Source organism: Dermochelys coriacea, chromosome 5 (genome assembly GCF_009764565.3).
Source record: "Dermochelys coriacea isolate rDerCor1 chromosome 5, rDerCor1.pri.v4, whole genome shotgun sequence".
NCBI classification, from domain to species: Eukaryota; Metazoa; Chordata; order Testudines; family Dermochelyidae; genus Dermochelys; species Dermochelys coriacea.
Genome location: NC_050072.1, coordinates 21289135 through 21315533, shown reverse-complemented (window position 1 = coordinate 21315533; position 26399 = coordinate 21289135). Strand labels below are relative to the sequence as shown.

At 42.0% G+C, this 26399-nt stretch overlaps 1 protein-coding gene across 2 annotated transcripts in view; it reads left to right on the top strand.

The window, feature by feature from the left end:
* Positions 1-26399, top strand: part of ATP8B1 (ATPase phospholipid transporting 8B1) — a 145077-nt gene that overhangs the window by 55570 nt on the left and 63108 nt on the right. For both annotated transcript variants that reach the window (XM_038401318.2, XM_043514306.1), the window contains 7 exons: positions 7823-8021; positions 13238-13335; positions 16209-16322; positions 25026-25124; positions 25214-25275; positions 25772-25844; positions 25956-26026. In XM_038401318.2, the coding sequence (XP_038257246.1) occupies positions 7844-8021; positions 13238-13335; positions 16209-16322; positions 25026-25124; positions 25214-25275; positions 25772-25844; positions 25956-26026 (695 nt within the window). In that variant the 5' untranslated portion in view covers positions 7823-7843. The remainder of the gene's footprint in view (positions 1-7822; positions 8022-13237; positions 13336-16208; positions 16323-25025; positions 25125-25213; positions 25276-25771; positions 25845-25955; positions 26027-26399) is intronic.

Genomic DNA, 26399 nt, shown 5'->3' with positions numbered 1-26399 from the left:
TGTGACCAAATGGATTAATCAAATCCTTGAATAATACTTTCATTGTTTCATCAGTTATCACCAGGATGACTGGGTCTATGGATTGCATCTGCAGTTCTATCCATTCTTACAAAAGGTGTCTCATGTCCCCACAGCCATCTACCTAGTCCAGCATTTTCTACCACATCCAAAAGAAACTGAGAAAACATCTCAATACTGCCAAAAATAGCGACAAGTATTATGTGGACCGGCACCATTGGGAAGTCCCCTTGTCTCATTGACTGCGTATGGTTATCATGGAATCTGACCTCCACTTCACCCTCACGTAAAGTAGATAATCATTATTTGGGTTCATGTAAAATTATCCAGCAAATCAACCCCATCTTGGTCAAACAGCTTCCTGTTCACCTCCATTGGATCTCGTCTTCCATATTTTGCTGTTTAAAGCCAGGTACTCACAATCCCTTTCCTGGATGAGTCAAGCCTCAGCCAGTCATCATGCAGGGGCATGAAGAATTTCTTTACAATGGATCCTGGATTCTCAGCTAGTCAAGAGCAAACTGTGAGGTACCTTATGACTTGGGAAATTTTATAGGCCAGCTGACCAATTGTGGAACTCCCACCAGTCACATCCACACATCTGATAAGATTGGGGAATTTCACCAAGCCTACCCTGCCAAGTCCAGACCTGAGAAACCTGGAAGGCATCCTTGAAGGGAGGGTAAATATAAGGAGCTCATGCAGCCTGTGCAGGGCTTGCAATTGATTTAGTATAGCATATACTCCACTGGTCATTGTGCACCAGAGGCTGCTTATGCTGGCTATACAAGAGCTCTGTGAGTACCCTTCATCATCTGCTCAACACAACAGTTGTCTGGCTCCTCGCCCACTAGGTTCTGCATTGTGTTCTCAGAATACACACCTGATGTTGCTTCAGCTGAACCTGAATCTGTTGTGAGTGTTACCTTGTTCCATGGCAATGGGTAACTATATTGGTGAACTTATTACATTTAGTAAAGAAAATAAATTTTTTGTGTTCTCAATGGTAGTTTAGTAACATTAAGGCTTCCCCCACTTTTTGTTTTTTTTATTTTAAGACAAAAGTAGCTCATTGATTTGGTTCAAAGAAGCCCATTTAGGTTTTGAATTATAGGCCAGCTATGGTATATTGGCACAGAGAGATTCTATTAGCTTATTAGTCAGAGTTAAGCTAGCTTTTGAAAACTGATATAAAGCAAACATCTAACGTTTCAGCATTCAAGTGCAGTATGATGGGAGTAGGGTTACATTTTACAAATGTAGGCCCTGGAATAGAGAAAAAATAAAATACAGGTGATATGTCATCCATTTGGCCTTCAGATTGCCATGATTTCTGACTGTCCACAAAGGGATGTGTGGCCAAAGCTCTTGATCTTTGTTGCTAAAATTCCTGGAGGGGAAAAAAGCATAAAATGAATTATCTACAATAGTGATCCTCAAAGCTTCTGTTTAGCAAATTGGGGAGAGTTCCATGATGACACTTAAAAATGGCTCCCTCCACAACACAAGAAAACTTCTATTCAGTTTTTGGAAGGGAGATTTGTAGTTTAAATAATTACAAATCTGAGGCAGTAATTAGCTTTCTCTAATTGAAGTTGTACTGAAAGAAAAGATAGGTTTCAGAGTGGTAGCCATGTTAGTCTGTATCGGCAAAAAGAACAAGTAGTACTGTGGCACCTTACAGCCTAAGATGCCACACGATCCATTGTCTACAGCCAAGCTCTAAGATACAACCACAGTTTCTCCAACCTTTCAGACAGAGACAAACACTTACAAAATCTCTATCAAGCATTTTTACAACTACAATACCCACCTGCTAAAGTGAAGAAACAGATTGACGGAGCCAGAAGAGTACCCAGAAGTCACCTACTACAGGACAGGGCCAACAAAGAAAGTAACAGAACACCACTAGCCATTACCTTCAGCCCTCTCCAGTGCATTATCAAGGATCTACAGCCTATCCTGAAGGACGATCCCTCACTCTCACAGATCTTGGGAGACAGGCCAGTCCTTGCTTACAGACAGCACTCCAACTTGAAGCAAAAACACTAACCCAGGAACCTATCCTTGCAACAAAGCCCGTTGCCAACTCTGTCCACATATCTATTCAGGGGACACCATCATAGGACCTAATCACATCAGCCACACTATCAGAGGCTCGTTCACCTGCATATCTACCAATGTGATATATGCCATCATGTGCCAGCAATGCCCCTCTGACATGTAATTGGCCAAACCAGACAGTTTCTACACAAGAATAAATGGACATAAATCAGACGTCAAGAATTATAACATTCAAAAAGCAGTCTGAGAACTCTTCAATCTCCCTGATCACTCGATTACAGACCTAAAATTCACAATATTACAACACAAAAACTTCAAAAACAGACTCCAATGAGAGACTGCTGAATTGGAATTAATTTGCAAACTGGACACCATTAAATTAGGCTTGAATAAAGACTGGGAGTGGATGTGTCATTACACAAAGTAAAACTATTTCCCCATGCTTATTCCCCCACCCCAGCTGTTGTTCTCACTTTCTTGTCAACTGTTAGAAATGGGCCATCCTGATTATCACTACAAAAGATTTTTGTTTTTTTTTCTCCTGCTGATAATAGCTCACCCTAATTGATCACTCTCGTTACAGTGTGTGTGTGTGGCAACCCATTTTTTCATGTTCTCTCTCTCTCTCTCTCTCTCTCTCTGTGTATCTATCTATCTATCTTCCTACTTTATTTTCCACTGGATGCATCCAATGAAGTGGGTTTTAACCCACGAAAGCTTATGTTCAAATAAATGTGTTAGTCTCTAAAGTGCCACAAGTACGCCTCATTCTTTTTGTTGAAAGAACTGACTATCAGTTGCCCATTGTCCCTGACCTGGAGAGTAGAAGTAGTAATCGGATGTTACCTGTCTGTCTTCTCTGGCATCCTCCATCTACCAAGAGAAAGTATTTGTTTAAACAGAGTTCTAAATTTGGTTTAAACACTGTTTATGTTTACATGTCTTCCTTAGCAAACATATACATGTAAGTTACGCATACATGGCCCTAATCCTGAAACCATAAGTATGCGGGTGGGATGCTACACTTAGAGCCCTATTGAAGATAGTGGGGATTGGTGAAGGTGCAACAGACTGCTTGTATGATGCCAGTTGCAGGATTAGGACCCATATTTAAAGCAGTGTTCTGTAATTAGGCTAGCATTGATAAGTCCAAAGTGTGAAAAATACTGAATAAAGAGTGGCTATTACAGATGGAAATAGATTCACAGACAATGAGCCCTGGAAAATCCATGGCCCAAGCAGTGCAGTTATACGGACCAAACTTTTGCTATCGACATAGCTATGGCCTCTCAGGGAGGTGGATTAACTATGCTGATGGGAGAAGCTCACTGAAGCACTCTAAGTGAAGGCAAGCCCTAAGGCCAGAAGTGATCATCTACTCTGACTTCCTGTAAGCACAGGCTGTAGGACCGGGGAGGCAAACTTTTTGGCCTGAGGGCCGCATCAGGTTTCTGAAATTGTATGGAGGGCCGGTTAGGGGAGGCTGTGCCTCCTCAAACAGCCAGACATGACCTGGCTACCACCCCTTGTTCCCAGACGGCCCCCCGGGGACTCCTGCCCCATCCACCCCCCCACCACTCCTGTCCCCTGACAGCCCCTGAAACCCCCACCCCTAATTTCCCCCCTCCAACCCCCACTCCTTCCTGACTTCCCCCCCGGGACCCCTGCCCCATCCAACCACCCCTTCTCCCTGACCGCCCCTGGACCCCTCGCCCCGACTGCCCCCCTAGGATCCCATTCAAACGCCCTGTTCCCAGCTCTGACTGCCCCGACCCCATCCATGCCCCTGACCAACCCCCCCGAACTCCCCTGCCCTATCCAACCCCCACTCTCGCTCCCTGCCCCCTTACCACAGTGCCTGGAACACTGGTGGCTGGCGGCATGGCTGCACCAGGACAGGCAGCCGTGCAGCACAGAGCACCAGGTAGGCTGGGCTCTGCAGCCCCGCCGCCCAGAGCATTGCGCCATGAGGCGGCGTGGCTGCAGGGGAGGGGCCGAGGGCAAGCCTCCTGGGCCAGGAGCTCAGGGGCTGGCCAGGATGTCCTGCGGGCCAGATGTGGCCCGTGGACCATAGTTTGCTCACCTCTGCTGTAGGACTTCCTTGAATTAATTCCTGTTTGAACTAGTGCATATCTGTTAGGAAAAACTTTCAATCTTGATTTAAAATTGACCTGTGAAGGAGAATTTTCCCCAACCCTCGATAAATTGTTCTAATGGTTAATTACGCTCACTTTATTTAAAAAAAAAAGGGGGGGGTACTTTATTTCTGGTCTGAATTTGTCTAGCTTCAATTTTTCCAGCATTACATCTTGTTATACCTTTGCTAGATTGAAGAGCCCTATATTATCGAATATTTATTCCCCATGTAGGAAAACTCGTATAACTATAATCAAGTCGCATCTTAATCTTCTTTTTGTTAAAATTAATATGTCGACCTTAATCTTTCATCATGAGGCATTTTTAATGATCTTTCAAGCATTCTAGAGACTTTTATCTCTACCTTATTCAATTTATCAACATCCTTCTTGAATTCAGACATCAGAACTGGCCATAGTATTCCAGTGCCAGTCACCAATGCCAAACACAGAGGTGATGTAACTTCCCTACTCCCACTTATTTCCTTTGTTTATATATCTAAAGATTGCATTAGCCCTTTTGGCCACAGTGTTGCTCTTGGAGCTCATGTACAGCTAATTCTCCATCATGATACCCAAGTTCTTGGAGACTCACTGCTTCAGGATAATTCCCCCTCCTGTAAGTGTGGCCTTCATTCTTTGTTCCTACATGTGTGACTTAACATTTAGGCTGTATTGAAATACATTTTGGTTGCACCCAGCTCACCAAGTGATACAGATTGTTGTGTATCCATGATGTGTCCTCTTAATTATTTACTACTTACCTAATCTGTGTCATCTGTAAACTTTATCATTGATTTTTGGGGGTTTTCTGGGTCATGACATAGCATAGGGCCAAAAACAAATCCCTGTAGGATCCACTAGAAACATATCTGCTCAAAGATGGTTGCTGCTTACAATTACATTATGGGACCAATCAGTTTGTTGGCTTTTAATCCATTTAATATGTGCCATGTTAATTTTGTATCATTCTAGTTTTTTAATCAAAATGTCATATGGTATCAAATCAAATGCCTCAACCACTAAGTATACTACACGAACACAGTTTTATATTTAGCAGCCATTTAACCCCCTTTTAATCTTTAAATCCTATATCAGTTGTTCCATTATTTTGCTAAGATGTGACTTGCTGGCTGACAGGCCTATAAGTATTCTGCTCCTCCCATTTACCTTTTAAAAATATTAGTATAACAGTAGCTTTCTTCTGGAACTTCCCCAGAGTTCCAAGACTTTTTGAAAATCAACACAAACAATCAAGAGAGCTCCTTGGCCAGCTTGTGTGTGTGTGTGTGTGTGTGTGTGTGTGTGTTAACTCTTGGGTACAGATTATGCTGATCTATTGATTTTTAAAATTTCTAAGTATAGGAGGTGCTGTTTAACATCCTCTTGAGTTGTATTTGGAATAGAAAGTGTTTCATCGTTACATAAGACTGCATCATCTGGCTTTTTCCTAAATACAAAAGAAAAACATGTACTGAACACCTTTTCCTCTTTCTGCATTTTTATTGACTGTTCCCATTTCCATTCCATAGGCCAATATCGTTATTAAGATTCTTTTTATTCCTACTATACTTAACTCTGCTGGCTGTAGATTTTGCCAAGTGTCCTTTTGCTTCCCTTATCAATTTTCTGCAATTCCTAGTTTCTGGTTTATATTCCTTTCTGTCAACTTCCCCTTTCTTCTGTTTATGTGGTGGGGTTTTTTGCTGCTGCTGTTTGTTTGTTTTTAAATTGCTGCTTTTACTTCCTCTCTAAACCAGATTTTTTTTTTTAAACCAGTGTGACCTTCCTTCTCGGTTGTGGCTTTCTGGGCATCCAGTAAAATATTGTACAGTTACCAGTTATCATGCATGGTTTTTCTGTTCATATTCTTTCTCCCAAATGTCATGGCTCATAATTGTAAAATGCTTCATGGGTAGGTTTCCAAACTTGTCTACAGTGTGATTTGTAATCTGTTAGCTGGGCAAATCTGGATAGGAAAACAAACTATTAAACATGTTTTGTTTAAAATGGTTCCATTAGTCCTGTTTAGTTGCCAGTGGGCACACAGAGTCTTTAACATCTTAACCATGACTTGGAAGAATAGTATTAAATCCATATTTCATGTTTTGAAGATAAAATTTAACCCCAGATTGTATAATTCAATGAAGGCACTTCTGTACCATTTAAGTATATTTTTAAAACCTCTGCTTTTTAAAAATGACCTAACGTTTTGAAATATGCATCTTGGGGGGGCTTACTCCAAAAATAGAAAATGATCCTTCACAAGATGCCGAAAATACTCCAAAATTAACAATTTTCAGCTCTTTAAAAATACTCTTGGTAGAAGAGACTGATGATTCCTCTTAGAAGTCTTGCTCATATCCAGGATTGTGAAAATTCAGGGAAGGCCAGATCTTTGAACATTTTAAAAGGAATTGTTTCTGAAGAGCCATAATCTGCAAAAACTTTCCTTCTGAAAATAGAGACCACAAATCTGTGTTTATATTTTGACTCTTGAGAGTTGGAATTTAAACATTTTAAAGGGTCTTTCAGGAAGAGGTGAAGGCTAGCTATGTTTTTATCTTATGAGAGTACGTAGGTACAATAACGTGTTCAATGCTGAGGATTTTTTTTAAACAGACTTGTGTATAGTATAAGCCTTCAATGTAAATAATTTATATTTGTAATCAGTTCTAAGTACATTACTTCATCAGAATACTACGTTTTACAGTGCAATAATATGAATGTCTTTACTATGTTTTTTTTTATTGCAATAGTCATGATGTTCAAATATCCTGTAGAAGTAGTTAAACATTTCACATTTGGTTTTTTACATGAAAAATAAAGGTTCATTTAATGTTACTGAAAGAAATTACTTGTGTGTGAGCTTCTCCCACTGCCCTCCTAATGGATACAACTGGAACTCACTCAGTCCCTATACCAGTCACTGCTAATGAAGGTTCTCATCTAGCTCAAGTGTCAAGAGCCTGTGCTTCTGAACCAGAAGGATCTGAATTCTATCTGTAGTGTCTCTCCTTTTTGAAAAAAGAAAAGGAGTACTTGTGGCACCTTAGTACTCCTTTTCTTTTTGCGAATACAGACTAACACGGCTGCTACTCTGAAACCTGTCATTATGCAAGGCACTGAATTTAGCCGAATAGAGTGGAAATCTGTCAACTTCATGAAAATCTCTAGGGTGCCACAAGTACTCCTTTTCTTTTTGCGAATACAGACTAACACGGCTGCTACTCTGAAACCTCTCCTTTTTGAGAGGACATGGGCTCCAGTATAGTAACAGCTGTAAAGACCTATGTGGTCCTGAAGTTAGTAATACTATTGTAATACTTGCTAGAATTTATGGGTATATCAAGGAATTAGTATGTCAGTTACAATAATCATTACATCAGTCTGCTTAAAATTTCAGAAAGATAATCTAGAGGTGCTAAAGGTCTTGGATTAGAAATCCTGTTCCATGGCTCCAAACTATCTTTGAAATTGGAGTCTGAACTCAGTTGAAAGAATTCTTAGCAGAGCTGCTTTCAATCCTGATTTTAAGAAGAGACAGATTAGAATGCTTTCTATGCTTTTGTTATATTAACTATCAATTTGTTGCCTTTATCAAGTGTTTGCAGACTGCTGGCAGAATGCATTCAGACAGGGATTCAGAGACAACCTTTGATGAGGACTCTCAGCCGAATGATGAGGTAATGCCCTACAGTGATGATGAAACAGAAGATGAATTGGAGAGTCCACCTGCAGTTGAACTAGAGCAAAACCGAATCAACAGAGAGGCTGAGGAGAGCAGAGAACCAGTTAAGAAAGGTAATGGTATGAGAAATTGTACCGAACTAACTATTGAATATAAAGGTTCAGAGGATTGTTCAGTGTACCAGATATGCATAGATTGCTGAATTTGTTCAGTTTATTTTCAAATTTAAGAATATACTCAATACTTTCTCCCTGGGTAGATCTACATAGATTAATAGAAAATGCAGTTAACCAGTGGAAACTAGAAAGTTAATCCACATTCATCTACAAAATCACAATCCACTACAGCTATTTGGGCCCAGTAAAGTGGCTTCACACTATGATCTGAGGTCATCAAATGTGAGCTTGATCAGATCCAGTCTATTTATTCAGTAATGTTCACAAACTGATGGGCTGTTACTCCTGAACCTTTCACATGACTTCAGATTTATTGCAGGCCTTCCACTAGTTTTTTTTTTAGCAATTTTATTTAATTTTGTTTCTGGATTAGCAGCAGATAGGTCACTTCCACAAACTGTTGTGGGTGGTGCTGACATCAGGTGCTCTAAGGAGAGGGATTGTTCTTTGGATAGTACCTGATACATTTTGGGTGCCCTCACGTTTTGAAATAATAAATGTAATACACAGGTACCTGGAAGATTGGCACAAAAATTGTCAAGATGAATGGCTAGAGTCTGTTTGTCTTTTACTGTTGGCTTTGACATCTGCCTCTAGAGAAAAAGAGAAGCATTTAATACATTAATTCAATTTTTTCACTAAGTAGGTTGCTTCTGAAACATTTCTACTCATTAAAGACTTAATTTACATGTAATGGAAGCAAAGAAAGCATGTAGATCTGGTTTTAGTATCTACCAGTATAAGTGAGAGATGCACTTGCTTTGAGTTTCAAGAGCTAAATAGTTTTCTAAATGACTTTTAACAAGTTGTCACTGCCAGCTGGAGACTTAAACTAAAAATAAAAGTTCAAAAATATATTTCATCTTGAAGTAGCCTTCTTGATAGATTTTATGCTTCTTTTCATGGCCTTTAGAGACAAAATCATGAATCGGCATTGTTCCACTTTTGCTACTAGAATGTGTTCTAGCAGCAGTTTGTTTCTGACATCCGAGTGTCAGGATATGGAAGGTATTTCTAGCAGCACTGGAAATTAGACTTTGCTGGCTATCTTTAGTTTGTCATTCAGCAATGACATGGTCAGCAATGTTGGTATCTAATTCAAGCATTTAATAATTAAACTTCAAAGCTCACGTAAAGATCATGATCATAGAATATCAAGGTTGGAAGGGACCTCAGGAGGTCATCTAGTCCAACTGCCTGCTCAAAGCAGGGCCAATCCCCAACTAAGTCATCCCAGTAGGGCTTTGTCAAGCCTGATCTTAAAAAATTCAAAGGAAGGAGATTCCACCACCTCCTTAAGTAATCCATTCCAGTGCTTCACCACGCTCCTAGTGAAAAAGTTTTTCCTAATGTCCAACATAAACCTCCCCGCTGCATATTGAGACCATTACTCCTTGTTCTGTCATTTGGTACCACTGAGAATAGTCTAGATCCATCCCCTTTGAAACCACCTTTCAAGTTGTTGAAAGCAGCTATCAAATCCCTCCTCATTCTTCTCATCTGCAGACTAAATAATCCCAGTTCCCTCAGCCTCTCCTCATAAATCATGTGCTCCGGTCCCCTAATCATTTTTGTTGCCCTCCACTGGACTCTTTCCAATTTTTCCACATCCTTCCTGTAATGTGGGGCCCCAAACTGGACACAGTACTCCAGATGAGGTCTCACCAATGCCGAAAAGAGGGGAATAATCATGTCCCTCAATCTGCTGGCAATGCTCCTACTAATACAGCCCAAAATGCCGTCGACCTTCTTGGCAACAAGGGCACGCTGTTGACTCATATTCCACTTCTCATCCACTGTAACCCCTAGGTCCTTTTCTGCAGAACTGCTGCCTAGCCACTCGGTCCCTAGTCTGTAATAGTGCATAGGATTCTTCCGTCCTAAGCGCAGGACTCTGCATTTGTCCTTGTTGAACCTCATCAGATTTCTTTTGGCCCAATCCTCTAATTTGTCTAGGTCCCTCTGTATCCTATCCCTACCCTCCAGCATATCTACCACTTCTCCAAGTTTAGTGTCATCTGCAAACTTGCCAAGGGTGCAATCCACACCATCCTCCAGATTGTTAATGAAGATATTGAACAAAACCGGCCCCAGGACCGACCCTTGGGGCACTCTGCTTGATACCATCTGCCAACTGGACATGGAGCCAATGATCACTACCCGTTGAGCCCAACGGATCTAGCCAGCTTTCTATCCACCTTATAGTCATTCATCTAGCCCATGCTACTTTAACTTGCTGGCAAGAATACTGTGGGAGACTGTATCAAAAGCTTTGCTAAAGTTAAGGAATAACATGTCCACTGCTTTCCCCTCATCCACAGAGCCAGTTCTCTCCATCATAGAAGGCAATTAAGTTAGTCAGGCATGACTTGCCCTTGGTGAATCCATGCTGACTGTTCCTGATCACTTTATTTTCCTCTCCTCTAAGTGCTTCAGAATTGATTCCTTGAGGACCTGCTCCATGATCAATGGGGGAAGTTCATACTTCTTCCGTTTGGCTGCAGATGTTTCAGTCTGGTTGCAGATTCAAGAAGATCTTCGTTTCCTTTGCTCTGGTTAATAAAGTCAACTCTCTGCTTAATTGCAGAATCTGTGGAATGTACCAAACTAGGTTAATCTATAGGTTATTTATTGTCAGATAGTGCTACAGAAATCTCATCCTTGTTGCTTTTTCTCAATAGAAAGGATTTCTATTTAGTTTTCTTAGAAGTTGAATCCTTAATTAACAGCTTTTCTCTTCCTCAATGAAGAGTATAAAATAAGAACCCTTCCAAGTAGACTGAATAATAAGTCTTTCCCCTCAACCAGGTTTCACTCACTTATTACTTAATTCAGAATTCTCCTCATTGTCCGGTCACCCATAGTCCTCCTTCATTAGCATCAGTCAAGGTTACCACTAGGGTCAACACTTGTCAGTGAACCTTCTTATGACAAGTGTGTTCATAAACACACATTGCTGTTCAGGACAGCACTTTAATCATGAGAGGGGACAAGCATGTCGTAAACGGGTCTGCTTGCACTTTTTTTTTTTTTTTTGCAACTGGTTTGGCTGATCAGTAATACAATCTATTTTAGAACCTCAGTTTTCTTACAGTATGGTTTATTGTGATCTTGTAGTCTGACCTCCTGTGTAAAACAGGGCACAGAACTGCCCCAAAGTAATTCCTAGAGAAGTTCTCTTAGAAAAAACATCCAATTTTTTGCTGAATGGCCAAAACATAAGGTGCCCATTTATTGCTGGTGCTCTTGTTATAATTCTGTCTCAATGATAGTAGTTTGAGGGGAAAAAAGGATTAAGAGAACAGACTGGAAGCTAGTATATCTATCTTGCAGTTATTGCCAATCTTTTCTCTATTTGAAACAGGTCAGTCAGGTTGCAACTTGTCTGATTATTGACTAGGAAGCTGCTTTAAAAAAGCATATATTCCCCACCCTATGGGGCAGTCCTGCAGGATTCCCTGATAGTGTAGGACAGGGTTCAGTTAAATTACTGTACCATGCCCCTACTTGTGGGATTCCCAGAGCACCCTTGTTGCTGCACACTCACGCATGTATAGCATGAAGAATAATCTGAGCAAGAAGGATTGTTGATCAGAGATGCCATTATCTTGTCTGTGGGACTGTGTGTAGAGGGAGACTGATGTAGGTGCAGAATCTAGAAAAATGGTCTAATACTGTGTTCAGAACTGGCTTGGCCTCACTCACACTGGGCTGGCAAATTGTTTGAAAATCAGTTTAAAACCTGTTAGACAAGTTGAGTAAAGTTTAGGCAGGTCCTAAATGACTGAATTTTTAGGTGCCGGGAGCAAGGTAGGTAGTGTTACCAACAATATGGGCCTGTGGGCAGGAGTGGAAACTGGAGGATAGTGGAGGAAAAGGGTTAGACGGTGAATAGAGAGAACATGAAGAATGTATTGGGTGTGTGAGAACTGGACTGGACGTATAAGGGCTAGAGTGAGGCAGTTGAGCAAGGGGAAGGGACAAAATGACACAATGGGGCAGGGAGTGGACAGGTTAGACTGCGAAGGCAGCATGGAGGGAAGATAAGAAACATCTGTATGAGGTACTTGTGGTGCATGTAACCCAGACAATCCACTTCTCACAGGAACTGCTTGACCAGTTCTAAATTCACATCTCCATGCCAGAGATAAGGTGGGTGAGGTAGTATTTTATTGGACTAACTTCTTTTGGTGAAAGAGACAAGCTTTTGAGCTACACAGAGCTCTTTTTCAGGTCTGGGCATCTCAGGCATACCAGAGTGTCCAGGCCTATAAAAATGTGGATTGCAAAACCCTGGCATAGCATAATGCCACTCTGGGATGTAAAAGGCTCCTTGGACTTGGAGTTTCTGGTGGACACAAAGCAACTCAATACCAGGAAAAATATTTCTTCATTGTTGAACCTGCACTTTATTGCTGTAAAACTCTTGCTTGTTGTGTTAGCAATTCCGCACAAATTAGAACTAGCTGAAAGTCAGAGACTTAAAGATGAATTGCATAGGATTTTTAATGAAACTGGGATTGGGCCCTTCTCTACGATTTAGACAGGTGATGACAAAGGGGTGAACATTTAAATTCTGATTGTTTTTATCTTAGAAATATTGGGGATGTCAAGTCTGGCTTTGCTTAGTATTGTTGGAGGATTTCTTAGGAGGTCCCAGAGGTGCATTGTGAGCTTTTTCACATTAATTAAAAGGGCAAGATTGCTCAGTCTCTGAGATGCCCTTTTTTTTGTTCATTAGGCATTGGAGTTAGATGGGTGTAACAAAAGCAAAACAAAATAGTCTGATTTAAAAATCTTTTCCCTCGATTGTTTAATTTCCAACGTCTTGTAACATAACGTCCCTAATTTTCTGCTTACCACATGTTTTTCTCCCAGCGTAGGTTAGATTTCAGTTGCTTATATAGACAAACAGAATGCTTTTTTACAAAATCCTTTGAGGACTTCTTTACCAACAATACAGAAATGAAAAAGGGTTCAGAGGCCCAACTTGATTTTTTCCATTGCATGTTGCCTTAAAAGATACAGAGGGGGTAAACCTTAAATTTGTAGACTTGTTTCCCCATCATTGGAGCAGTCAAGTATTATGATTCATTTGGACGTGTGTGACACTCCTTTTTTTTTTTTTTTTTTTTTCCCCCTTCCCCTCCCAGATTGCAGCTGGCAAGTTAAGGCAAATGATCGAAACTTCCACCAACAACCCCAGTTTAAGAAAACAACATTTCTATGCTTCAAGAAAAGCAAATATGCCGTAAGCTATTTTCCTTTATATATAATGACTGATGTAGATTTCTTGTCTGGAGGAACACTTGTTGGTTCATGATAAAACGTTTCAATAATTAAACAGTGTACATGTACTAGTATACCTCTCCAATCTACAAAGGTGGGTAAGTACCAGGAACGGATTAACTGAGGCACAGAATGATTTGACTAAGGGCTTGTCCACATGGTGGTAAGCTTTTTGAATCTACATCAAAGTGCATGATGGAACTTTTAGTGTACCATAGTGGGGTCCATCCTGTCAGTTCGTGCATGGCTTGCTTGTGTGCTATAGCCTGGCTTGCCATGCACTAAGTTGCTGTACACACTTGTGAGTCAAAAGCCATTTAGAACCCAGACTTTCTGAATCCCAGAGCCGCATCCTATTCACTGGACTATGGCTTTCACTAACATTTGAATCAAATAATGTTTAAGTATTTTATTTTCAATACTTTACTAAGGGCAGCCTTTAGGGAGACAGCATCCTGGTCAAACCTGAATGTGGTGCATCTTCAAAATAAATGATTATCTAAGTACAGTCGAGTCTTCTTGTTGTTGTCTTAGGTCACCCACTCTAAAGCAAACCATGTTATGGATGTATTAATAACTTTCTTAAAAAATTGTGTTTAAAACATACATTTTTAAAAACAGTGGGATTATTTTAAAATAAACAAGTAGTGCTCATGTGCAGTTTTGGTCTTAAATGACAGAGTGATATCATGGGATTTCACATTGGCCAACCTTGATTACTTTCAGGGCAATAACTTGTTTGTTTTACAAATAAAATGTTTTTCTAATTGCCACCCTTGCAAGCTTTGCCAGTATCTGAAAGTCAGTTTGGGTTATTTCTGTCTTATGCATGAACATCAACAATAGAGATTCTGCAATTGGAACCTTTCTTACCTATTCTACAAAAACAATGAGGCGTCCGGTGACGCCTTAAAGACTAACAGATTTATTTGTGCATAAGCTTTCGTGGGTTAAAAAACCCACTTGTTCAGATGCATGGAGTGAAAATTACAGATACAAGCATAAATGTATATTGGCACATGAAGAGAAGGGCGTTACCTTACAAGTGGAGAAACAATGTTGAAGGCCAATTCAGTCAAGGTGGATGTGGTCCACTCCCGATAATTGATGAGGAGGTGACAATATCAAAAGAGGGAACATTACTTTTGTAGGTTTCAGAGTAGCAGCCGTGTTAGTCTTTTGTAGTGAGCCAGCCCAAATTGATGGTGTTAAGTTTGCAAATGAATTGTAGGTCTGCAGTTTCTCTTTGAATCTGTTTTTGAAGGTTTTTTGTTGAAGAATGGCTACTTTTAAATCTGTTGAATGTCCAGGGAGATGAAGTGTTCTCCTACTAGCTTTTGTATGTTACCATTTCTGATGTTTGATTTGTGTCCATTTATCCTTTTACATAGAGACTGTTCAGTTTGGCCAACGTACATGGCCGAGGGGCATTGCTGGCACATGATAGCATATATCACATTAGTAGATGTGCAGGTGAAGGAGCCCCTGCTGGGTCCCAGCCACACCATCCGGGGCTCATTCACCTGCACATCTACTAATGTGATATATGCCATCATGTGCCACGTAAAAGGCAGTCAGCTGTAAAAGCAGTCGGCTGTAATTTGAATATCCAGAAGACAGATGTGTTGAGTAAAAGGTGCCATTCTTCATTATCACTCTTTTGATCATAACATAGCAGAATCTAGTTAATCATTTTAGTTACATTTCAAGTTAAAGATGAGTATTTGTTACAAGTGTCGGGTTTGTTGTCAGTACAGTTCCCTATTCTCGGAACATGGGTAATATTGACATTGGCAGTACAAGCTTCCCCATCCTGCTTTGCGCTATGTAAATCAGTCCTGCTCAGAAGGGACAGTCTTTATGGGTGAGTAAGTAATTCAGAGTCCGTTTCCATTCAACTGTAGCTTCTCAGGCCAGGTCTAAGCTATAAATTTTTGCCGACACAGCTATGTTGATCAAGATTTTGAAGAGATGTGATTCCTGACCCGATATACCTGTGCTAGTAAAAGTCCTAGTGTAGATGCTGTTATAGTGGGCGAAACTGTGCTTTATATACTAGGATTGATGTAGATTTCTTAGCAGGAGGAACATTTGTTAACTCTTGGAACATTTTATCAAAACTGCTTTTATAATTTTTTGGAGGGGGAGGATGGGGCTGGGATTGGAACAAACTATATTGGCAAACGCGCAATATTGTTGCATTAACATTAGGAAAGCTTTGTCGTTCTAGGTATTCCAGTATAAAAATCTGTGCTTTTACTAGTACAGCTTGCGCATTTTTCACGTGTACATCTGGCCTCAGTTAAAACTGCAGACAAGAATATCCGTTGTTCTTGTGGTCATGGAAAGAGACCAAATAATTTAGACTTGTTAGATCCTTGTAGGATATCTATTGGTTCTAGTCCTTTCCTGCTCTTCTTTTAGGACTGTAATTAGACCATTGCACAGTCATCAGTCAGGAATGACTTTTCAATTATCACTACTGACCTGGGTTCAGTTTGAAGGAGTTGCCTTGAGGTAAAAACTCGGTATCCTATTTCCAATCCCTTGATTTTACATATTGCTCCAGATAATCCTTTTAAGGCATTGTCAGTTGAAGGCTAAAGCAATACAAGGCAGCTTAGAAATAAAACTAAAGCCAACAGTCCTTTTGGTTGACTTGACTAGTGATCCTTGTTAAACTGGTTTGCATAATACACTTAACTTATTTGGCCATTTGTAGAGAGGGATACCATAAAGTAAAACATTTTACATGAAATGCAAATTGGATTGGAAAAGTATCCATTAGTATATTGCTATTTAGAATGACTTGTTTTAATTTTTTTCTCTCAACAGGGGAATGCAATTAAGACCTACAAATACAATGCAATTACCTTTTTACCATTGAATTTGCTAGAACAATTTAAAAGAGTGGCCAACTTCTATTTCCTGGTTCTTCTTATTTTACAGGTAAAAATTGATTACATAATACAGATAATTATGATAAAGATAATATAAGTTACTCAGTAATGCAGCTGAATATTACTGCTTTTTTGTGACATTGCTATCATGAAACTAAAGTGGACTTCATAAACAACTCCAGGCTAATGGCTTTTAAAATTCAGCAAGTTTAATACGAACTTGGAGCAATGCACTTTATTTGTACCTTAATCATTTTAGCTTGATATTTAGATTTCTGCCTTGTGTACCCTGCTTAGAATACAACTAATTACTTAGACTGTAAACAATTTGGGATATGGGCTATCCTTTTTGTTTTAAGTTTGTACAGTACCTAGCACAATGTGGTTCTAGTCCATGACTGAGCTCATAGGTTATGTCTTCACTGCCAGGAGGGGGGAAAAAAAAAGTGTATTCTTAATTCATATAGCTAACTCGGGTTAAAATAGTTGTGAAGGCATGGCAACATAAAGCCAGTGTTCACTCCCAGGATCCCATATAGCCAATATCGAACTGCTAACACAAGTTAAGAGTTGCCATGCCTTCACTTCTGTTTTAATCTGAATTAGCTAATCTGATTTAAGAACACACCTTTTAAAGAACTAATGTGCTCAAATCAGGGAATTGGATAACTTATGTTCATCATTGAGTGATGGTCCCTATTGTAGTCCACTGAGGGTTTATGCATGTGCACTGTGTGTCCAGAGCCAGAGAATTTTGGTTGGTTCCCGCATGAGCCCTGACTCACCTCGTGGTTTTGTCTGATGTGACAAAGGGCAGGACAGATGGACTGTGTCTCCAGTTCCTTCTCGTCACCGCATGGTCTGGATCGGAATGATCAGTGTCCATTTGCGAGTGACACACTTTCACAAAACAAAGTTGTATATAGTCAGTGTTTTAGAGTTTTACTGTTTTTATTGCTTTTAGACAGTCTGTAGTAGTTTTAGAGTAGAATAGGTTGTTTGGAGGGCTTATTTTTTCTCCATACTCCTCCCCCTATACCATGCACGGGTACTGGACTTTGCTGAAGACCATAGGCTTTAACATGGGTGCCTCCTGCCTGCATTCCTTCTCAGTCAGTGACGAACATCAGCGCTGTCTCTACTGTTTGGGAGAGAACCACATTGCATCCAGATCCACATACCCCAGAAGGTCAGGCTCCCTGTCTCCAGAAGCAACTTATGGAAGTTGCCATGAGGCCTCATTCAGATCTAGGCTGGGGAACCCCCCATCCCTGGGGAACCCCCCACCCACTGCCTGAGACAGCCAGTGCCCCTCCAGCTATAGACCCCAAGTCTGGCACTAGCAGTATCACTGCTATGGACCCTGTGCTGGGAGCAGTTGAGAGGCAAGGAAGCACAGCCATAAGCATGGTGGTAAGACTTCCTCTAAGACCAAGAATGGGGACATTCCCTCTACCAGCTCCCATCATAGAGGGAACACGTGCCAAGCCTCATAAACATGAGAAGAGGCCTCACAAGAGGACAGAGCCGCTGGTACCAGGGGCAGAACTGCTGACACCAACAGCATCAATGCCCCCGTAAGACAAGAGACTTTTCCATAATGGGGAAGTCCACCACTCCGATGCCAGTACCAAGTACGGAGAAGGAGCCCTTCACTCTTGGGAGATTAGGGAGAGTGCCAGAACCCCAGGATGTGTTTGCTCTGGGGGATCCAACAACTCCACACCTATCCACCTTCCCTCCACCTCTAGTGATAGTGTGTCTCCCCTTCAGTATATGCTGCATTTGGCACACCACACACATCCCATCCTGGCGATCTACATGCTTCCGCTGTTTCCAACAGTATCGCCTATGGAAAACGTCTCCTAATTCTTATCTTTAGATGAGTCGGATAATGGGCAGGGTCAGTCCATACCATGCTATCACGAGGACTAATACAGGAAGCCATTTATACCATGGCAGTATCTTCTGCTGCAGCTGCCACAGAGCCATTGGTTTCCCACACCGTGGGGTCCACCACAACACCCACTGGATCCATCATGCTGGCCCAGTTGGGAACCTTGGTCCCATAATCCTCATTCAGAGCCCAATAGTCAGCAAGGGAGACTTCACCAATTTTCCCATATCATGCACCTTCCAGCAGATACTAGACACTGGTGATGGAGGAAGAGTCACTCAGCCTAGTTCTGATGGTACCGATGGACAGGAAAGATTTCTGTCTTCCTCTCCGGATGTGGTGGTGGCTTGAGCATCCCCCTCACCCCCAGATAACTTCCACCAGTTTCAGGATCTCCTATGGAGAGTGGCAGGGGAGCTTTACATCCCTCTGGAGAAGGTCCGGGATACCCAATGTAAGCTCCTGGACATCCTTCACTCGTCGGCATCAGATCTGCACCACTTGGCGCTCTGCCCAAACTCCCAAAAGTTAAGGGCACCCTCTCTGCACTCAGTACTGGCATTGGAGCAGTGGACTTCTCCACAGTGGAAAGGTCTTGTCTTATGGGCACTTTTCTTCCCGAAGGGTAGAGTTGCGTTGTCTATCAATGAAGATATACTTGAACCAGCTGGGACATTTTAGCACATTCTGACCATGTGTACACCTACCGCCCCAAGGGGGCTGAGAAGCCTTATGTGTCTGCTAAAGGGCCTGAGTTTCTGTTCTCATCCCCCCATCTCCCAATTCTCATGGTCCAGGTGGTGACGAAGCATTCCAGGCAACATCTCTCATGCTTCAGTCTGTCAGATAAGGTGGGAAAGAGATTGGACCTGCTGGGCCAGAAGGTCTTTTTGTCAGAGGGCCTTCAGTTCAGGAGCTACTAGTATTGCTCACCAAGTACGATTTCCTGAACTACTGTAAACTGGATGAATTTGCTGAAAAGATACCACAGCAAGGCTGGGCCTCTTTTAAGGCTACCTAGAAGAACGTAAACTGGTGGCAAGGACAACTCTTCAGTTAGCAATGGGTGCAGCAGATATCTACTTGAGGCCCATGGCCACAGGTATAGTTATGTGCAAGGAATTGTGGCTCTGCTCTTCTGGTTTCCCCAGGGAGGTACAAAATGCCATCAAAGACCGCCTTTTCAATGAATCCCATCTTTTTAACCAAAAAACCAATGATTTCCTGCACACTCTCAAGGATTCCAGAGCTACTCTGTGTTCCTTGGGCATCTACACATCTGCACCAAAGCGTCAATTCCACTGCCCTCCTCCCCCTACACAATGTTACAGGACCCAGTTCTTTCTCCAGAGACCCTATGAACCACTGAGAAAATGTTAGAAAACTCAGATTGTGCCCTTTGGGACCTCCTTCACAGTCTTTCACCTTCCAGAGGCAACCATCAGAGAAGAATGATTTCTGAAGACCACTAGAGAGCTGCCGACCACATTGCCTGATGCCATTTGAATCCCCGTCACTGCTTTCATGGGTCATCTAGCGCTTCTTTTTTACACCTTGGAGTGCAATAACAATGGACAGATGGGTTCTAAGTGTCCTCTAACATGGCTATATGATTGAGTTCATTGTGCTACCTCATCCACAGCCTCCCCACCTCTGATCCCTCCTTATGACAGCATCCTTACCCAAAAGGTGCACTCCTTACTACAGAGAGCAGCAACAGCATGTGTCCCTACTGAATATCAAGGAAGGGGCTTCTATTCCACTTACTTCCTGATACTGAAGAAAAAGGGCGGGTGGAGGCCTATCCTGGACCTTCGTCTCCTCAATCAGTTCTTCCGAAAGCCAAAGTTTTGTATGGTTGCACTAGCAGCGATCATCCCCTCATTGGAAAAAGGCATGTAATTTACAGCTCTCAATATGCAGGAAGTCTACTTGCATGTAGACATTCATCCATCCCACAGATGGTTTCTGAGGTTTATGATCCGCTCACAACATTTCCAATACGGAGTTCTTCCCTTTGGACTCTCCACAGCTCCCAGAGTTTTCACCAAGGTTTTCTCCCTGGTAGCAGCCCACATCAGCTATTAAGGGCTCCTAGAATTCCCGTATCTCGACGACTGGCTCCTGGTGGCACAGCCCTTCCACATGAGAAGCTCAGGCCTCAACCTCTGTTGCTGGGCCTTCCTTTTTCCCTGAGAGTCAGTATCCATATTGAAAAGTCAACTTGAAACCCTACACAATGCCTACACTTCATAGGGGCCATCATCAACTCAATTACGGCTCGAGCCTACCTACCACGTGACAGGTGCCAGACTTTGCAAGAGCTCATAACTCATGTAGTTAACAATCCTTCAGTCACAGCCAGGATTTGCCTCTCCATCTGGGATCACGTGGTCTTGTGCACATACATCACCACCTTTGCTCAACTTTACTGGCTGCCTCCAGATATGGTTCCAGAAAGTTTACTTGCCTGCTCATCACACCATGGATCTCGGGCAAACAGTTTCCCCCAAGGTAATCTCATCCCTCCACTAATGGAGGGAACCTTGTCAGGTCTGCATAGGGGTTTCCTTTCTACCCCTATTCCTGGACAGGATGATTATCAATGATACCTCCCTTCTAGGCTGGGGAATACATGTGGCACACAGGGAACATGGACCCCTTGGGTTTCCAGAATGCACATCAACATTCTGGAGTTCTAAGCTGTAACAAAGGCATGCCAGGCCTTTCTCCCGCTCATCTGTTCCCATCATATTTTCATGATATCTGACAATACCGCGACTGTGTGCTACATCAACAAATGGATGCGCCAGATTGGTGGCTCTGTGCTTAGAAGCAGTCACCCTTTGGAACTGGTGTACAGATCACCTTATCTGCAGCCTATCTCCCAGGGGCACTGAATGTGATTGCAGACTTGCTCAGCAGACAGTTTGTGATTGACCACGAGTGGGAACTTTATGACACCGTACCATGGGAAAGCTTCAACAAATGGGGAACTCTGACCAGAGACCCTTTCATATCCTCAATGAACAGAAAATGCTGTGCATCTTGCTCCAGAGGGGGTCTGGAACATCACTCTTCAGGCGATGCCCTCTTCCTCCCCTGATCAGACCAATTCAATTATGCCTTCTCTCCTTTCCCGCTCTTATCACAGATGCTTTACAAGATCAGACAGGACAAAGTGACAGTCATCCTGATGGCCCCTTACTGGCCAAGACAGTTTTTGTTTTCCCAGCCTCCTTCATATGTCTGCCCATCCCCCAGTTTTCCTCCCTGCTGTCCTGATCTCCTGATACAGCACAATGGCCGCATGAGCCATCCTAATTCAAAGGTGCTCCATCTCAAAGCCTGGCCTTTGGATAGGCATTTTCTCTAGAGTGGCCATGTTCATCAGATGTGCAAAACATCCTTTCTAGCAGCAGGAAGGACTCCACGAAACGTGGTTACTGAGCCAAGTGGACACGCTTTGCTTCCTGGGTGGAACACAAAGGACTTTCCCAGAAGCAGGGGGGATTCCCCTCCTCCTTGACTACCTACTGTCCTTGAAGGCATTGGGTCTCACCCACAGCTTCCTCAAAGTCCACCGAGCAGCAATTAGCACCCCCTTCCCACGCTGTGGAATGACCTTCCATCTTTACCTACCTGTTGACTGTTCAGTTTTTGGAAGGGCCTCATTAGAACCTTCCTACCTGCACAACCTATCACTCCCCAATGGGATCTTAACTTGGTCCTATCTGTGCTAATGAAACTACCCTTTGAACTGCTGTGATAGTGTGCAATGTCCCTCCTTTCCATGAAATGTGCCTTCCTGGTTAGTGTCACATCAGTGAGGGTTGGTGAATTTGGCCCCATGATACCGGGCCCTCCTTTCATGACTTTCCATAAAGATAAAGTATCCCTGTGTCTGCATCTCAAATTTTTGCCAAAGGTCATCCCCCAATTTCACATTAATCAATCCATTCACTTACTTGTTTTCTTCATGAAGCTACACACCTTGGAAGAGGAACAGCGACTCTGCTCCCTCGATGTCCATTGGGCATTGGCCTTCTACCTGAAAAGGATGAAACTGATCAGGAAATCCCCCAGACTGTTTGTTGCAATAGCTGAAAGAGTTAAGGGGCAGGCAATCTTCACACAACGAATCTCTAAGTGGATTTTGAGCTGCATTACATTCTTCTATCAATTATCTGGCCTCCAGCCACCCTCAAGGGTGTGGGCCCCTTCAGCGAGAACCCAGGCTCTGACCAGGGCCTCCCTCCATGATGTATTGCTTCGGTATATCTGTAAAGTGGCCAGGTCGAGTTTAGTTCTCATCTTTGCTGAGCATTATGCCTTAATGCAGGACCCAGCGACGGATGCCTTCTCTGTCGCAGCTGTCCACCATTCACCTATCCCATCTGCATCCTTGTACCCTCCTCCAATTTAGGGACTGCTCGCTAGTCACCCTCAGTGGAATACAATAGGGCCATCACTTGAAGAGGAGGAGGAGGTTACTTACCTGTAACAGGAAGTTCTTTGAGATGTGTGGTCCCTATCTGTATTCTGCTTCCCATCCTCCTTCCACTCTGCTGCAGATTTGTTGATTTGCAGTGGAGAAGGAACTGGAGACAAAAAGCAGGGTGGACCAACTGTATCACCTTCGACAAAGCTGTGAAGTGAGTCAGGGAGCATATGCGGAGCCATGGATGCTGCTTTTAAATTCTCCATCTCTGGATGCATGGTGCACATGCATAAGCCCTCCGTGGAATACAGATAGGGACCACGCATCTTAAAGAACTTCCAGTTATAGGTAAGTAACATCCTCTTCCAGAACTGGCATATGAGACTGCCAGTTTTGAGAATTTTTAATAAATCTGTCTTTTATGGGAGTAGTACCATATGACTGGAGAATGCTAATATCATCCCTGTATTTAAGAAATGGGGGGGAAAAGTGATCAGGGCAATTACAGACCTGTTAGTCTGATCTCAGTAGTATGCAAGGCTTTAGAACAAATTGTGAAGGAAAAAATAATTAAATTCATAGAAGTAAATAATAAAGGGGATGTAATGCAATGAGGGTTTACCAAAAGTAGATCATTCCAGAATAACCTTTTTGAAGAAAAAACTTTTCCTTTTTTCCTCCCTTTTTTCTCTTAAGATAAGGGAAGTGCAGTAGCTCTAATATCCTTGGACTTCAGTAAAAGCATATGGCATGATATCACATGGGAAATCATTAGTTAAATATGAGAAGATGGGGATTAGCACAAGAGTTGTAAGGTAGATAAGGAACAGGCTAAAGAGAAGAAGGTAACAGATTGTGCTGAAAGGTGAACTATCGGATTGGAGGAAGGTTACTAGTGGAGTTCCTCAGGGATCTGTCTTGGGACCAATCTTGGGATATATTTTTGTTAATGACCTTGGCACAAAAAATAGGAGGGTGCTAATGAAGTTTGCTGATACAAAGGTGGGAGGCATCACCAATACAAAGAAGGATCAGAATATTATATAGGAAGACCTGGATGACCCTGAAGACTGGAGTGGATGAAATTCAATAGTTCAAAGGGCAAGGTCTAGTAAGTATTTCTGCTGCAAACTTGAGACTCATCATTTGGAAGTGACAAAGGGGGAGAGATACCTAGGTGTGTGGGTCAGTCACAGGATGACTAGCCACCAGTGTGATGTGGCTGTGAAAAAGGCACATACAATCCTAGGATGTATTAGGTGAGGCATTTCCAGTAGAAATAGAAAAGTATTAATTCTGTTGTACAAGGCACTGGTAAGACCTTACTTGGAACACAGTGTACAATTCTGGTCTCTCGTGTTCAAGAAAGATTAATTTAAACTGAAATGGGCAAAGAAGAGCTATTTGGATGATCATGGGGAATTGAGGGCTTCTCTTATGAGATGAGACTGGAAGAGCTTGGCTTGTTTATTCTAGGAAAAAAAGAAGGGTGAGAAGATGTATATGATTGCTCTGTAAAGACATTGAGGGGGGTAAATGCCAGGGAGAGTGAAGAACTATTTAAGCTAAAGGGCAAGGTATTGGCACAAAAGCAAATGGGTGTAAACTGGCCATGAACCAGTTCAGGATGGAAATTAGAAAAAGGTTTCTAACCATCACTTGGGATAATGTTCTGGAACAGCCTTCCAGTAGGAGTTGTGGGTGCAAACAACTTAATTGGTTTTAAGAGATCGGGGCACACTGTATGACAGGGTTGCATGTGATATAGAGGGAAGGGATCAACGTCCCCCAAGCTCACTTCTGGTTTATGTCTTATATTTCTAAAAGTTCCTGCTTCAGGGCTCCAGCTGGACACCTGCAGGGGTCAAGAAGGATCTCTTTCCCCAGATTGTATTCTGTGGCTTTTTGGTCTCCTTCATCTGAAGCTGGAGATGGGACACTGGGCGCGGTGGTACAGGGCTCTGAGATGGCCCCGAGCATTCTCTCTCTGGTGCTTGGCTGGCTGGTGGATCTTGCTCACATGCTCAGGGTCTAACTGGTAACCATATGTGGAGTTGGGGAGGAATTCTTCCCTGGGTCAGATTGGCTGTGACTTTGGGTGCTCTTCTCCTTCCTCTGCAGCACGTTAGTGCAGGTCACTTGTCAGGATTATCTGACTCACATAATCATTTCCATGCCATTTCAGGGGCCACAGGCAGGGGTGCATCTCAGTCCCTCATATTCTCTGGCTGTGTCACATAATAGTGTAGTTTCCAGTGAGCTGTAATACTTCGATCTAATTTCTATTGTTGGGTTTAGTGTGTAGGTGCTGGAGGTCTGTGATGTACAGGAGGTCAGACTAGATGATCGGTTGGACCTTTTTGCTGCTAAAGTGACTCACCAAGTTGTTCCCTGATCTTTGTTCACATTCACAGACAATTCCTCAGATAACGACTTTATCATGGTATACAACGCTAGTGCCTTTGCTCTTGGTGCTTGGGATAACTGCAGTCAAAGACCTAGTGGATGACATCGTAAGAAATATTTTCTTTAATGTTAAAATTGATGACAAATTATTTAAATATGTAAGAGTAAACATACTCCTTTTTCCTGTCCCCTTAAGGCTCGCCATAGAATGGATAATGAAATTAATAACCGGACATGTGATGTTATGAGGGATGGAAGGTATTATAAAGTTTTGCTTTAACTTTGAAAGTAATGTTTTTACTAGTTACTGATTACTTCTGCAGAACTTAAATTATAGATTATATTGTACATTTAGATTGCAGTTCTCCACTGTTTAACCACTTGTATGTGTAACTCCTATTAATAATTAAAGTTAATTGCCTACATCCAATCCCTTGTGGTTTGAAAGAACAGTCGCATAAAAACAAAAAAATCCCAGCACTGAGATTGTGTCAAGTGTGAGTTTTGGGGAAAAAGGCAGAAATATTCATGTGTGTTAAATGATGAAGCTTGCCTGCATTGCAGTTCTTAAGAATTTCAGTCATCAGGAACTGATTGAATAAGGAATGTTTTTCTCCTGAGATACAAGGCTCTTCTACTCTGACAGTGTGGAAGTCTGCTAGGGAAGATGCCATACACTTCAAGATGATGTATAATTTATGTCTATCCTATCCAAAATGAATCCTACTAATCTTAAAAAATATTTGACACTTAGGTTCAAAACTGCAAAATGGAAAGATATTCAAGTTGGAGATGTCATTCGTCTGAAGAAAAATGCCTTTGTTCCTGTAAGTGAATGGCCTCATTTTTTTTTAAAATAAATTCTTTATTTATATGGAGTTTGTCTCTGGTGCAATGTTGTTTTGGCTTTCATTTATTTACTGTACTGTTTTGACTAGGCTGATATTCTGCTGCTGTCCAGCTCGGAACCTAACAGCCTTTGTTATGTAGAGACAGCTGAACTAGATGGGTAAGGCTCTTTTTACGGGATTTCTTACACGTCATTTTTGGTTTAATGGTGAAAGGGCAGAAGTGAATGTTGCAGAGATATTATTCCAAAGTAGTGAAATTCTTTATATACCCTGGTGATTAGACCTGGCAAATTTTAAGGTAATTAATTTGTGGAAGTTTTGTTGTTATTGTTTCATAAATATCTTAATTGGTACTCTCTCTCTCTAAAATGAATGGTTTTTATGAAGTCCAGGTGACCTGGACTCTGCATAATATGGATCTCTCGTGAGATATGCTAGAGTAAATTTTCATCTGGCAGTGATTTAGCCACACAACTTCTATTGATCTTGAGGGCCACATGTTTATTCCCTACACTACAACTCTATAAAATC